This window comes from Nymphalis io, chromosome 2, assembly GCF_905147045.1.
Source record: "Nymphalis io chromosome 2, ilAglIoxx1.1, whole genome shotgun sequence".
Taxonomy (NCBI): domain Eukaryota; kingdom Metazoa; phylum Arthropoda; class Insecta; order Lepidoptera; family Nymphalidae; genus Nymphalis; species Nymphalis io.
In genome coordinates this window covers 10,170,389-10,186,717 of record NC_065889.1, presented here as the reverse complement: position 1 = coordinate 10,186,717, position 16,329 = coordinate 10,170,389, and the positions used below count along the sequence as shown (strand labels likewise).

Genomic DNA, 16,329 nt, shown 5'->3' with positions numbered 1-16,329 from the left:
AGTAAATTATTAAAAAATAGTAATGATAATCTCGGGCTTTTTTTTTTATCCTCTACATTTATCATGTAACATTATAAAAATAGTCATCATCATCATCAATTAGGCTGATGTCATGCAGCACCGCAAAATTAACTTTTAAGTTTTTGTTTCTTGGTATTTATTTGCTCATTCGCTTTTTCACATATACAGAGATTCGTGATCGTGAATACTAACTGTGACAAATGGTGACTATTATTACCATTAAAAATAACGTTTGAAAGCTGCTATCATTGACATATTATGAAAGTGATAAAAACACTCGTTAGGTAGGTAGTCGTTAAAACTCGTTGACAGAGAAAATGTACGTATGTAAAATGTATGTCTCTGCCTACGTTACAACTACAACATGTATTTGACCGTCAAGTGTCAGAAGACAAGATTGAAGAAGTTTAATGTCAAAGTCAGTAGAAGTTGTGTGAACTGTGAAGTGTGTACAAGGTTATAGAAAATTGTGATGCAATGTTAGGGAATTTTTTAAAAATTATATAATAAAGTACATTGGAAGTTATTTATTCTACTTAAAGGTAACAATTTTTTTAACTAATCGTGAAAACCTACCTAGAATTTGAAAATTGTGTTATATCTTTGAAATTAAATAAATTAAATGATATTTCATATATAGTTAATAATTTTAACAATAAAATTCCTTCAAGTTATGTAATTAGAATTATTTCATCCAATAAATATAATTTTATCATTCTCATTATTTCTAGTGATTTAAAACTTCACAATGAATCCTGAAAAAATTTTTGATTATAGAGAAGAATCTCAAGCAGCACGTTTTGCAAGAAAATCAAAGGATTCTCCTTTTATGATAATAGGTAATATAACTAATTTATAAAGTAACACCTTATGGCTTTCTCGTTTCCTTAAAAAGCATTTCATCAGCATCACTGACATTGAGTGACAGTGTGACTAAAAAGGACATGTTCAGTAACAAAATTAAAAGTGTTAGTGCACCCGGCTTTAATTTTTTTATTATAGTGTATTTATATATGTATTAATATTTGATCTATTTTAGTATGATTAATATGGAAATATTTATTTCAGGTATCTTAGGGTTGATAGGAGTTTGTAGCTATGGAGCCTACCAATTTAAACACAAAGGTAAAATGAGCACAAGTGTATTTCTAATGCAGCTCAGAGTTGCAGCCCAGGGAACTGTTGTTGCCGCACTTACACTTGGCATTGGATATTCGATGGCCCAAAGATATTTACTTAAAAATGAAAAAAAAGAATAACTTTCTAGCTAAATTTTCACTTAAAAATGTAGTTGCTTTCATTGGTGAATGAACGAGTATTTTTGTAGGGAATTTTTCAAAATCTCCATTTAATCTCAATTTTTATGTCAGACACAAAATGTTCTTTGGCTATTGTTTAACTTATATTTAAGTTAATTTATTATAAGTAGAACTAATTTTGTTTTGTGATTTTAGTATGTAAACAGTGATCATTAATGATGTATATAATCCATGTAATTTAAAAAGCATATATTTTCTTAAGTACCTTATTTTGCTTACTGTAAATAAGTAAGAAAATATTTATTAAATGTTTCCAATCTATGTTTTATTTTGTTGAGCAATATGAATTATTCATATTTATATGTAAACTGAAATCACTATTTGTAGCATCGAACAACTTTGTTTTAAGTTGAATAATATGAATAATTAGATAATCTCACATTTTGTCCATTTTCTTTCGGTATGAATGAATGAAATTGAAACAAGAGTTGGGCAATCAGCAGATACATGTATAACTAGTTACTTTTGAGTTTGAGTAAACTGCTGTTATAAATTATGTCATCTAAATATAAAATATAAGTACTTTATTGTGCTACTACATTTGACAAGATCAAACACCATAGACATGCTTGAATTTTCTGTAATTTCCAGCAACTACAATTAAATTACTAAATTATATTTTTATTTAAGAACTTTTTTGTATTGTATTCTCAAAACACACTTCCATGTAACTAGTACAAAGTAAATTTGATGACATCCAAGCTTTGGTTTTATTTCAATACTACTGCTTCTTATGTGGTTATTGTGTCGAGCCAGCTATCGTCTGTTGTTATTTTATGATATAGCACTTATTATAAAATTAAAACATTTTTGATTACTTAGTCGTAATTGAAGTGTAGTAATGACAGAATTGTATATCTTATACAGTATACACTGTAAAGGCTTGACAAAGCTCTTTGATAATATAATTATAAAATGTATGTACATCAAAAATAAACGAATAAAAACACAAATATTATTATGATATTTGTCTTGACAGTACTGTAATTGTTTTTTTATATATGTAGTATATAGTCCTCTTCTTCGATTGCCATGACGGCGACCCTAGAAATTAACTGTTATTTCTAACATGAGCCCTAATGTGGCTCGCTAGACCAAATTTGGTTTAAAAACCTCTACGACACGTGTTGCAGTAAATTTTTTCATTTAATGAGTGTGAGTTATAAGTACATACTTCATATCCATTAGGTATTGCAACTAGACGAGAAGCTTGTAATTTTTGTCAAAGGGCCATTTATCAATCAATCAATCAACAGCCAATCGTCGTCCACTGCTGAACATAGGCCTCACCCAAGGTGCGCCAAAGCTCCCTGTCCTCCGCCTTCCGCATCCAGTTGGTGCCCGCCACCTTCTTAAGGTCGTCGGTCCACCTGGCTGGAGGGCGCACTACGCTGCGCTTGCCGATTCGCGGTCTCCACTCTAGGACTCGTCTGCTCCAACGGCCATCGGTCCTACGACATACGTGACCAGCCCACTGCCACTTCAGCCTGCTAATTTTGCAAGCTATGTCGGTGACTCCGGTTCTTTTCCGGATAATCTCATTTCTGATCTTATCCTTCAAAGATACTCCGAGCATAGCTCGCTCCATAGCACGCTGAGCGACTTTGAATTTGTGGACTAGTCCCGCAGTTAGTGTCCACGTTTCGGCACCGCATGTCATGGCAGGTAAGACGCATTGGTTGAAGACTTTCGTCTTCAAACATTGCGGTATAGACGACTTGAGGACTTGACGAAGGTTGCCAAATGCTGCCCATCCCAAGCGAATTCTTCGATCGGCTTCCTTCTCGAAGTTGTTCCTACAGACTTGTATTATCTGTCCTAGGTAGGTATATTCACTAACAACTTCGAGAGGTTTCCCCTCGACGTATATAGGTCCCGGCACGACATGCCTATTGAACATGACCTTGGTCTTGTCCAAGTTTATACCGAGACCGACACACCGGGAAGACTCGCCTAGGCTACGCAGCATTTCGGTGAGTTGTTCCAGCGACTCTGCTATGATGACGATATCGTCGGCAAATCGAAGGTGTGAGATGTACTCGCCGTTTACATTGACTCCCATACCTAGTCCAATCCAGCGTCTTGAAAACGTTTATTTATTTTATATCTTTTTAAAATTATTTAACAGAAAACAAAATAGTTAATTTAATATTTTTTTTATTTATTATACATTAAAAAATCACAACAATTAAATTTTAAGTAACATGCCATTTAAATATTTATATAAAAATTCATAGTTGCACAAAAAATATATAACTGCAATATAATCAATCACTTTTACTAAAGTCCGATAATTCTTTTCTCGTTTTTAAACTGTAACTTGGAATGGTTAAATCATCCTTGTCGGATGTGGAATGATTACGCATGGAGGTCGAGGTCACCTTAACAGATGACAATTCATCAGCGTTACTAAATAATCCATTAGAAGTACTGGAACTCGAAGTGGAATTGTATGTTGTAGACTTAAATATCTGTACTGGAGTTGAAGTACGTGCTCTAGTATTGCTAACAACAGTTGATTGAGCGTCATCTTCTTGTATCTCAACATTAGTGCATTTCATATCTTCAGGCATATTGGTCTCATACAATGAAACAAATTCCTCATCGGCTTCTTTCCTTGTGGACTTATTGCTAAAAGTTATTTTTTTAGCTAATTCATTCGTCAGAAATTCTTTTACGGTCATCGAATTAGTCAATGAGGTCTGCTGAACGGCATTTTTATAGTTATCTTTTACATTCCGCTCTAACGACTGTATCTTTTGATCTTTTGAGATATCTAGCAAAGACGAGGTGGAATCAGTTGTTAAAGTAGGTGTAACTTGGCTAAAGCTTTTTATTTTGAATTGTGCCATACTTGAACTAGATGTGTTAGACGAAGAAGATAAAGCTAAACGCTCCTTCGTCTTTTTTAAAGTAGAAGAAGCCCAGCCCATTCCTAGCTTTTGGAATGCATTCTCTAAATCAGGATTAGATGATATACTTAATGTTTCGGATGTATCGGCTATATTTTCCTTATTTTTTATCAATAACCCTGTTTTCTTTTTGTCCTTTCTTGTTTTAGACAGTGCTAATATAGACAATGTTGATTCAGATGATATAGTTGTAGAATTACCGTTGGAAGCAGTGTCGAACTTAAAAGGTTCACTAATAATATTTCTTTTTAATAATTCTGCTATAACATCAGGTAAGCTACCATCAGAGTGAAGGGAACTTAAGTCTTCATTTACTGGATCACTGTTTATAACATCTTCCATGTTAGATCCCTCCTCTAGTCCAATACTATATTGCTTAGCATATTCTTGGAGACTAATAAAGGGTTTTAACATAATATCATTGAAACGATTTATATCCATTGTTTGTATTTTAGAATCATCTGAGGAGTCAGTAGACACTTTAGCCTGATTCTTAAATACAGTTAAGTTGCTTTGTAACAAGTCTGGATCAATACGCGGTTCTTTTACATTTGGGGAAGTATTAGCCACATTGATTTTATTTTGACTGTCAGCCTCATCAGACGTTTGATTGGATTGGACAGGCACCTCAATTTTAGTGTCTAGTCGAGCAGATTGGTTTTTAAGTTTAAAACTCATAGGAGAATCTACTTCTATAACAGTTGATAGCTCATGAGGAGTAACGCATATATCTTGCCCGTTTTTTAGATTAATACGCGATAATGCAGGGGGCGGTTTACCTCTCATTTTTACACCCTCACATTCCGTAGTTGTATTTTTTGTGTTAGAAGTTTTATCATTTGAGGGAACACATTCTTCATTTGAAGGGATAACAAAACTTACAGGTTTAGGAATGTCATTTAAAAGGGGCGTGTATTCTGTTGAATCCTTTGTACATAATTTTTTCTCATCTAAATTTAGTGGACTTGTTAGTGACGAAAAAGACGGTTGCGTTCCCTTTTGAATTATAACATGATGATAAGGTACTGGTGTTTCTGTGATTTCATTTTTGTCGGATTTGTGTTCAGATTCCGATGCTGAATCAGACGTAGATATTTGACTATAAACTAATGATTTATTTCTTCTTACTTCTTCTAAAACTTTTGCTAAGTTTGATAATCGTTTCGTACATTTCTCAGTTAAGTCAGCAATTTTTTCCATATTTTGTAGCTTATCCTCTGCAACTTTCATAAAATTTGTTTCAATATCAATGCTTCTATTTGTTTGCGTTGAAAAATTTGTCGGGGACCGCGGCTCTGTTAGGTGTTTTGACACAACACTGGGAACTTCGGAGTCTGACGAAATATATGATTGTTTTAATTGATGTGCCCTTATATTTAACTGACTAATTTTTTTGTTTTGTTTTTGATTAGAATTTGTATTTATTGAGTCAGGGTCGTTTATGAGATTATTGTTATTTATTTGTGCAGTCCAATTCTTGGCAACTGGTTTAAATGTTTTTTTATAATTGGGGTCATCCATATCAGAACTAGTACTATTTTTATACTCTGAATTCCCAAATGATCTGGGTGTAGGAGAACTTTTACATCTTGACCTAGACTTTTTAGTATCTATACAAACTACTTTTTTTTCTTCACGTGTAGATGAGGACGTCGATGTTACAATTTTTGAATTATAAACGGGACGCCGAAACTCAGTTTTCTTTTTGTTTAGTAGCTGCCGCGATATATTCAATGATTTTACTTTATGTACTGATTTTTTCTTTAGAATCTTCAATAGCTTTGGATTTTTTTCCGTTTGACTATCAATACTATTCATATTGGTAGATTTAATATTTTGTTTGCATTGATTGAAATTCTCTTTTAAAATCTGTTGCTTAAAAACATTTTTTATCTGTTCCAGGGATATTTTATTTTCTAAAATTTCTGTTGAGCTACGTTTTTTATCATTGTTGCTCGGTGCATTAATAATAGAACTACCTGGTGTTGACACGGCACTGCAATTTTGATTCATTATTTCAACAGCTTTTAAGCCTTCTCTATTTAGAGCTAAAAGTTTTTGGACATATGTTTTAACTAGAGGATTAATTTTATTATCTGCTTTTTCTTTAATATTGCTAATCGGCTGATGATATCTGCTTGATGGTACTTTTATTTTTGAATTTTTATTCAAATAATCCATTGTTGAGTTAGTATTTCCACTTCCACTTTTTGTTCTTTTTCTGTGAGACTTACATAATTTCATTTCACTTCTGCATTTGCATTTGTGACATTTACAATTTCGGTTTTTAGTTTTTTTCAATACACTTGTTGACCTAGTACCGTTGTTACTTCGTGCAGTGTTAGGTGGTGTATTATTTGTATTTCTTTTCTTAAAATTTAAATCACCTGCAGATGTTTTTCCAATACTGGCACAACGTTTACACCTGCATTCTTCACAATCTCCCCCTATTATTTCATACTGTGGATCGGTTTGATTGACAGTATTTTCAGATTCAAACATGTCATCATGGGTCATAATATAATCTTGTTTTAAAAATTTTGGTAACACTAATTCAGGTGGACTCATATAGGCTGTAGATGTAGATGAGCTCATGTGCATAAACACTGGACGTTGAATGGATGAGTTAAATGAAGTTTGTGTATATGTAGAAGTGGCTGGTCTTGATAAGGGATCAGCTTTACGTACATGGATTGGAATAGCATAAGTATCATCGAAAGAAGTGTGTACTGCTTTCTCACACATATTACTAATTTGTGGTTTTATAATTATCTCTGTCCTTACAGCTTCACTTTCTTCTTTGCTTAATGACTGTTTATCGACATTTTTTACTGCATCACTAGTTTCAACTACATTTTTAGTTTCATTTACGTTCAAAGATGTTGCAGATACTACATTTTCTTCCTTATTCTTTGATAACTGATCTAAATTTCCCACATCATCTGAAACTTGATTGTTCTCAAGTGTAGTTAATGTATTAAATTTTTCAGACGTAGTATCAGCGATAGATGCATTTTTATTTTCTTGATTGGTTACTTTTTCGCCATCTTTCTTTCTCAGCTGGATAACAACTTCGTAGTTATCGTCTTTTATAAATCCAGAAGCACCAATGTAGAATTTACCAGCTTCATTTCCCCCATCCTCTATCAGTTTGATTAATCCACTATCATGATTAACATTACCAGCTTTATCATTAGGTGCAGTCTTGAAAGATGTTGATGATGTAGCTGCAGATGACTGTATTAACAAACTGTTCTCGTTGCTCTTCTTCCCGCAGTTACAATTGTCATTTGTCTTTGTTGTTCTGAAACATTTATATTAAATAATTATTGACACAACACATTAACACAACAATACATAAGTATAAGAACAATAAATAAGTATAAATTATATTTATAACACTAGTTACAATTTTTTTACATTTATCAAATGAACTAACCTCAATATGGGATCTCCACCTTGGTTTTGATATTCTGTAAATAAAAAATATATATACCACTTTAGACATTATACCAACACTTATTATTATATTATTTATCCGTACGTAAGTACTGACTATTGAACATTCTAATATTCATCTCTTTTAATTTAGTCTTTAAATAGTTTAGAAGATTATTATATTCACAGAACTACATTCAAAGTAAATTTGTTTTTAATATATCCTAATTAAATTTTTGTATATACCTCTATTCTTTTGTCTTGAAATAGTTTTCCCACAACATTTGGATTGCTCGAGTTTGTCACTTTGTCTATTTTGATTTCCACACTCAGTAACTTCATAATCTTTTGTGAAGTACATTGATGTTATATTATCCCTGAAATATTAATTTTATATATCAAAGCCTTAATAAAATATTTATACAAAATCTCTCTGATTTAGGAATTGGATTGATCGGGATCTCATTAGGATGTATTAAATGAGTCTACAATTTCATATATAATACTGCTCCTAAAAAGTAATTTAGATTATCAGAAACAAAGAACATTTCTTTCAAATAAATTACCACCAATATTTACGCTCAGTAGACGTCCCCCAGACATCTACGTCATTTGTGCAACAGAGGTAGTCGTGTACAAGTCTAGAGTAGAAAGGGTAATAAGGGATTAATTGGGATATGATGGAAAACATTATATTATTTAATGTGTTAAATTTTTATAAAAAAATTATATCCTAAAAATATTAATTTTTGTTTAAGCTAAGTTATTTTATGCTGTTGTTACTAATATATGAGTAAATATTTACCCTTCATTATTGACACCTTTGTAGACACCTAAAAAAACATTGAAATATAAGAATCATGAATTCAGTAATATTTATATAAACATTTAGTATTTTTAATTCGCCTACCTTCCTTGACTTGTTCAAAAGAAACTTCTTTATGTATGGTATGAATATTTCTTTCTAAATTTTCCGTTTTCTGTTTTTCAGAAAGGTTTTCTGAGGGATTAGAAAACTTTTTATAATCAGTGAACCCTTCAGACTTCTTAGTTTTGCCTTTTTTTTTATTTCTTGAATCTAAAATTTTGTATATTATGATTCTATCTGCATCTCTTAGTTTTGAATCAATATTGGAGACATTTTTGTTTCTTTCAAGGCTCAAATTTTCGACAGAGCTGGTATCAGAACAAACAGAGTTTTCAGTTTCATCTGATCCATTACTATTTTGCTGCACGATAACAGTTTCGACGATTTTCTTCTCGTGTTTTTCATTGTTGTTATCTTTTGTTGGTGGAGTGTGTTTATGCCTTGACCTGTACTCGTGATAGCTGTTAGGTTCACTAAATTTAACAGTATTGCCTGATTTATTCTTTGTTGTCGTTGGGATTGTATGTATGGCAAAGTTGCCATCACTCTCAGGTACCGGCATCCAGGAATATTCAAAGTCCCTTCTTTGTCGTTCATCCGTGGTCACTGGTGATTTTGATTCACTCCTACTTTTTTCTAATACAGTTGATTTTCTTTTCTTATGCTTAAAAAATATACATAAAAATAATTTAGGAAATACATTGTGTTACTTAATTATTTCAATCAACAGCCAATCGTTGTCCACTGCTGAACATAGGCCTCTCCCAAGGTGCGCCAAAGCTCAAGCTTTGCTTTCCCTTAAATCTATTCATACAATAAAGCTATCAGGGTCTGGTTAAACTCACAACAACATAGTATTAATGACAGTTACCGAAATAATAATGACAAAGCATTACTTGAATTTATGTAGTAAACCTGCGAAGGCAAAAATATGAACTACCTAAAATTTTAAGGTCATTAAATTTCTGTCCTACCTCGTAAATTAATATTGTCGCAAATGAGTGTTCCGATGGGCAACATAATATATATATTATTGATCGATTAAACAAATCACGGTTGATTATGCACTGTTAATGAAAAAGCATGACATAATTATCTTTAATGTGGATATATCATATCAGCCAAAATTCAAAAGGTCACTTTTGTATTGGAGTTAATGCAGTCTCATTTTTTACATACTCACTAGCCTTTTAATGCGTTCATCTTAATAAAAAATAATAAAGTTTTGGAATATTTTTGTACACTTTTATTATTTCACATTTAAATAATAGGACCATATATTCAACTAAAAAATAAGTTAATACATTTTTTATGAAAGTAACATTTGATAACAACAGTAAGGCTCTTATTTACCTTGCAATTATGTTTTTGATGTTCCTTTTCGATTTTTTTGAACTCTTGCTGTAATTTCCTCTGATGTTTGTCCTTTTGTAATTGTTGTCTTTGATCATCCATATATGATGTTCTCTGCAATAAAAAAGCAAGGATAATAATTTATATCAGAATAATAACAATGCAAACATCATTATTACAATAAATACGTACTATAGGCTTGAAACCATTGTCTTTAGGAAGAGAGTTTAAAAAAGCTAAAGTGTCTCTGTATTCTTTGTCAACATTCTGTTTAGTAACGGCAACTTTATTCCTCATATCCTGTTGTCTTTTGTTAAGTTGTTCTTTTTCCATATTACTTGCACTGGCCGTTTCTTGAAAAGCTTGGGCATATGCATCATCATCAGTTTTCTTATCATGAGAAACAACTTCTTCTTTGCCATATGGTACATCCATTATATCTCTTGTATTATGATTATAGACTGATATAAATTTCTTCCTATTTATTGCTATATCGGGAACAGTTGATCTGAAAGACTTCTCTTTATTACCTGAAACTTTTATAATTTTATTAGTTTTATCTTGAAGTTTAAAAACAATTTTTAATTATATATTCTACAGGATATATACATACTACAGGATGTCGGTACATACTTAAATATTGTAATATATTAACAATATACAGATTAACTTATTGAACGAGTCCAAGTTACAAATACTCTAAATTTTCGAATTAATAAGATCACCGTCAAATTATATTGTCACCTGTCTCTGTTCCACAAGAAAATTTATTACTTCTAGAGGACAAATTAGGCACTTGATTTAAATTATTCCGGTTTGATAATAGAGAAGAATGCATATCCTTTGAAAATTTTGAAAGACATTTATGAGAATAAGGAGTATGTTTTGAGTGGTGATTACATAAACCAATGTTTTCTTCAGGTTGCCAGGAAGGGACTGGAATAACTTGCTCATCTAACACATGACAAATACTATGAAATACACTACCATCTGCTCTCGAAGCTCTAGTACGTAGGATTGTCTGTTTAATACTTTGCAAGTCATCGGTTGATTTTTTGAATGGTTCAAATTGTCTTAATCGTAAATTTCTATTTTGCAAATATTCAGATACAAGATTCAGTGACGTCTTTAAAGGAACTGTTTCTTCAGGCACACTTGAATGACCTCCACGTAGACTGGATGGCATCTCTTCACTCAATGCAAATAAATTAGGTCGTTTATTTATGTCCGATTTCTCTGTATGTACAATTGGGTCTTGAGCAGTTTCGTCTTTTGGTAATGATAATGCTGGTATATTGGGTTCCCATTCATTCGGCAACTCTCCCAATTCCCATTGTGTTGCCATATCTGCTTTTGATACATTGAGATTGTCTTTTTTTGAATCTATATTTCCATTTAATACTTTATCATTTTTCTCATTTATACTACTTGCAGATTTAGTTTGTAGATTGTCAGTTCTCTTTACCTGTTTAATTAAATTCTTGGTAATAGTAGATGATTTCTCACGACTAATTTCATTAGCCACTTCTCTGAAATTATTGTAATTAAAATTTGTGTGTATATATGTTAAAGAAGTAAGATTTATTTTACGAAATACAAATTTAAAATTATTTCATTTAATATGCAATAAACATTTGTTAAAAATGAATATGATTATTAATATTCCATTTAATATAGAATAATAATACCAACCTTGCTTTTAACTTCCTGTCCAAAACTTTTTTTTGTTCATCTAGTTTTTCTTGCCTTCTTTTTCTGACTTCAGCAGTGGCTTCTCTTCCACGTAGCTTAGATGGGTCAGTCTTTTCTTTTAAATCTATTTAATTATAATGAGAAAACAAGCAAAATTATTTTACATTGATTATTATAATTACAGAAAACAAAAAACTCCATTTTTTTGAAGGACTATATAAGCAATAACATTGTATGGACATGTTAGATTAATTTAGATTATGATTAATTAAGAATACCTGGTTCACAAGCTTCAAGTGCTTTTTTGTGACTAGCTCCGACATTCTGCAAGCCTTTAGAATAGAGTAATTCTAAACGTTTCACTAATTTCTCTTGACATTCAAAATATTCTTTTTCCTTTTTAGAGTCAATATCTGCTAAATTCCGCGACTTTTCTACTTTAGCGCGTTGTCTAATTCTTTTTGCTATATCTTTTGATTGTTCTCTGACCTAAACACAAAGTAAATTAATATTAAAAAGTTGCAGTAAAACAAACAAGTTATACGAAAATACGTTGAGGATATAAAACCTCTAACCTGTTGTAGTCTCAATTTCCGTCTTCGTAAGAATTCATTTGTTTGTAAGACGTCAATTTCGGAAGTCATAGCAACAGTTGCTTATTTGAACCAAATATTATTAAATAGGTAATAAAATATTTGACTACTAACGTTTTAAAATAATTGTTAACATAATAGAATAGGATCATTGACTTATACACAACGAACTGTCAAGTTGTAAAATTTTAAACATGAACAAGACTCAAACGTACGCTTATGTCAGATATATGTCAAAATTGATAATAAGTATATTTTTTAAACTAAGCTTGATCTGGATTTTATGATATTTAGTATATATTAAATAAAAGATATATATTAAATTAAATTCAAACTTATGGTATTAGAACCAATGACAATTATACATGTTACAAGAATCATACATGTTATTAGCGGGCGCAAATTGAATCCTAAAATACATCTCAATTGATACATTTTTAGTACGATATTAGTAGTATTAATCGGTACTAAGCAAAGCGATGATTGTGACAGCTGACATAAAATAATAAAAATGTCGTCCAGTGTATACACATAAACTGTCTAAACTAAATAAAAATTGATGTAAATGATTGTAATGGTGTACACTGTACTAAACTATTATTATGGTAATATTTTGTTGTTAATTTTGTGAATATGTCGATGGGATTTCTTATATTAATAAATAAAAATAAAATAAATAAAACACAATGTTTACTGGTGGTAGGGCTTTGTGCAAGCTCGTCTGGGTAGGCACCACCCACTCATCAGTTATTCTACCGCAAAACAGCAGTACTTGATACTGTTATGTTCCGGTTTGAAGAGTGAGTGAGCCTGTGTAATTACAGGCACAAGGGACAAAAAAATCTTAGTTCCCAAGGTTGGTGGCGCATTGGCTATGTAAGTGATGGTTGACATTTCTTACAATGCCAATGTCTAAGGGCGTTGGTGGTCCATATGCTCGTCCGCCTTCCTATTCTATAAAAAAAAAACAAGGGATCGCATGAAAATTCTCGAAAATTATTTGTGTGTTATGGTTAAAGCCAATATATTTTTGTTCCGAGCTTCCGAGTGTAAGACTAAGTCAGATTGTAATATATAATATTAGATGTGATACGAATTTTTATTAAATATTATTGTCATCTGTCATTTTTTATATTAATCAATAATAATCTATAGTTTTAATCTGGCAACAAGAACATTGACAGATACTCTTTATGGCGGGAAACTGATAGACTTTAAATTCTATTTACGAGCATTGCGGATTGCGTGTAGAGATAGTTCTTACACGAGTGATATATTTTATAAACATAGATTATAAAGTGCTGATGCGACATCGTAGCTCGTAGGTTAAAAAGAGGAAATTAATACAAATTATAATATATATATATTTGATTTTCTTTTTCTATCGTTGTTTGAAAAATAATATATAATATCATTTCACAGCATAAAATTTAATAGTTTAATCCCCGCACCAGTAAAGACTACGGAAATATTTCAATTCGATAACTGCAACTAAATGGAAATATTATTTTTTTTGTACCAGTTTATATACGCAGTACATCTCTTTCACACAACGTGGCAATGTAGTTAAATGTAAGTAATATTAAAAGATGCATACGTGTGATGTCACGGAATATTATTTCCAATTTTTTTGTTAGGATAAAACACATCTATAGTTTTTAATATCATTTACTACAATAGATCTTTTAGAATTTCATCAACCAAATACCTATAATTTCATTCGTTAATATTTAGATACAGCAGTGCACAAGCACAGTACTCTCTTTTATTAAATATAACCAGCTCAATCTTTGGCATCCAATCAATTAATTATTTGCACTTGACTATTTCATTAAAGAAAATAACAAATGTATCTGTTATTGTGTCTCATTGTTATTTAAGTGAACGAAAAATTTAAATTCAAACTATTATATAATATTCTATATGGCTAAATATATGTTTAAATTGATATAATCATATATACACGATGTCACAGTAAAAAAATAAAATAACTCAAAATATAGGGAATATCAATATATAGTTGTCAAAAATTTATTTGGTTGTTTATATTTTCTTTTATCCCATTTATTCATTCTCATCTGTCATCACTCTGACGAATTCCTCCTTGAAAAGACATTTGGTGGTGAATTGGTTAGCTACCATTATATGGGTGGTTGAGGCGCTTTCAATGACAGTAAATAATTGGTGACGAGTGTATTTATTGGCAGGCAAAAATATTAATTAATACCCGACAATATTATTAATAAAGGTTAATAAAAAACACGTTTAATAATTTCTTTTATTTAAGAGAAGAAAAATCGTTCGAGGATCAGTTACTTACATTAGGTACAAATAATTCAGATTTATTTCAATTACCAAGCCCCACACCCACCAAAGTTTGTTTACCTACATCCAAATCCAATACATTATTTTCTTTTTTGGGATTAAGTAGGTCTGCATTAATTAAGCCCTCTCCAGCATTAGGTGCGTTATTTGTATAGCTATTATTATTAGTATTTGGAACTGCACCTCCACCTCCGTTTCCACCTAAGCCCACACCAAGTACATCTTGCTTGCCTATGTCCAAGTCTAACACATTATTATTTTTATTGGGATTAAGAAGGTCTAAGTTTATTAATCCCTCGTCCGAATGGGTATTGCTTGTTGGTTGATATTTGCCGCCTGTTGGTTGTTGACCCTTTGGATTTTGGCCTGTTGGATCGTAATAAATTATTCTTAGACACTCGCAATAAAAACACAAATAACGAGACTATGTCAGACATTTGTATGCCTAACAAGTAATTGTCAAGCGTGGGAACCGTACGTTATCAATTTGTTATAATGGATTCTTACCTGTCGGATTATGGCCGGACGGTTTTGGTCCTGTTGATGGAGCTCCGTTATAATTGTTTCCTCCAAGTCCAACGCCCACAACATTTTGATTAGCAACATCTAAGTCGAGTACATTATTATTCTTCTTTGAGTTAAGAACGTCGATATTGATTAAACCTTCATCAGAATTTGAATAATATGAATTGGAGTTAGGTGTCGCTGGGACAGATGTAGAACGTGGACAGTGGCAGGAATTTTTAGTGGTTTCCGTGGCGGTGTAAACCAAAGCATTAACTAATTTCATGATTAGCTCTTCGAAGTTGCTGAGGCATGGGGTCGGATTTGTTGTTGTTGTTGTTGGTGGTGGTGGTGGTGGTGGTGTTGGGTATTGATATGTTACTTCTTTATCTTCCAAAGCCCGCGCCAAGGCTATGAGTGAGGCGAGATCTTCACAAGAGCAAGTGCAAGTGTCTTTGTGAATAGAATTCAAACCTCGCATTCTGCCATAATATTGACCTTGGCAGACCTGTTTATAATTCGTATTTAAAATTAGTAATCGGAAAACATATGAAAATAACTTTAATAGTCATTAATATAACATAATAGTTTAATAGTTTGGCTTATACTGTAACATTATTTTATAATTTATAAGGTTATACATATATCTGAACTATTTTGTTACAACAACTAAAATGTAAATTCATAGAATAAAGGTAGCCTCCAGTAATAATAAAGTTAATTAAATAGTTATATTAATTTTAAAACATAAGAAGAATTGTCAACTAAGGCAAACAATAGTAGGCAGACTCGCAAATGGGCCACTTGATAGTAAGTGCACCACTACCCATAGATAATGAGACTGTTTGAAATTTTAACTAACCCTTACATCGTCAAAGCCACTTTGGTTTAAAAAATAAAAAAAATAATGATAATAAAAATAAAATGTCAGTACCTACTTCGATCTAATAGGACAATCTAATTTAAAAATAAAATAGATCATTGAGCTGTTACCGATTTTATAATTGTTAACAATTCTATATATAGAATAATAATTTATTATAACTCACCCCGATTATGCCGAATGCAAAGGCAAAAATAATTAATTCTGTAGTACCCATTTCGTTGGTCAGTTTCTTAACAATGACAGGGAAGTCCTTATATAGAGCTGATGACCCATATTATTACGAAACTAATTCTGTTAATGGATAAAAGTAAGTACCTGAGTTTGTTACGGCCTATATTTCCATATTGCGTAAAACACAATAAAAACTATACCACACATGAGTCAACATAACAGTCGCGCACGTATAATATGTTTTATC

General features: G+C 31.5%; 3 protein-coding genes across 3 annotated transcripts; 1 reads left to right on the top strand and 2 right to left on the bottom strand.

Moving 5' to 3' along the window:
• The first annotated feature begins 394 nt into the window (after window positions 1–394).
• Window positions 395–2,041, top strand: LOC126773995 (HIG1 domain family member 1A, mitochondrial-like). The gene is made up of 3 exons (XM_050495282.1): window positions 395–563; window positions 753–860; window positions 1,090–2,041. Exons 2-3 carry the CDS (start codon window positions 770–772, stop codon window positions 1,278–1,280), a joined length of 282 nt encoding a protein of 93 aa, XP_050351239.1. The 5' UTR covers window positions 395–563; window positions 753–769; the 3' UTR covers window positions 1,281–2,041.
• A 1,488-nt stretch (window positions 2,042–3,529) lies between these two features.
• LOC126773805 (uncharacterized) lies at window positions 3,530–12,479 on the bottom strand. Its single transcript, XM_050494997.1, has 12 exons — window positions 12,179–12,479; window positions 11,882–12,092; window positions 11,604–11,727; window positions 10,656–11,440; window positions 10,104–10,447; window positions 9,912–10,025; window positions 8,601–9,222; window positions 8,496–8,523; window positions 8,257–8,331; window positions 7,937–8,067; window positions 7,692–7,725; window positions 3,530–7,556 (listed from the first exon to the last, which is right to left on the bottom strand). The coding sequence occupies exons 1-12, from the start codon at window positions 12,245–12,247 to the stop codon at window positions 3,608–3,610; spliced, it is 6,486 nt and encodes a 2,161-aa protein (XP_050350954.1). The 5' UTR covers window positions 12,248–12,479; the 3' UTR covers window positions 3,530–3,607.
• A 1,981-nt stretch (window positions 12,480–14,460) lies between these two features.
• On the bottom strand, window positions 14,461–16,312 carry LOC126773930 (GATA zinc finger domain-containing protein 4-like). Its single transcript, XM_050495195.1, has 3 exons — window positions 16,075–16,312; window positions 15,029–15,533; window positions 14,461–14,887 (listed from the first exon to the last, which is right to left on the bottom strand). The coding sequence occupies exons 1-3, from the start codon at window positions 16,123–16,125 to the stop codon at window positions 14,544–14,546; spliced, it is 900 nt and encodes a 299-aa protein (XP_050351152.1). The 5' UTR covers window positions 16,126–16,312; the 3' UTR covers window positions 14,461–14,543.
• Window positions 16,313–16,329: the final 17 nt, after the last annotated feature.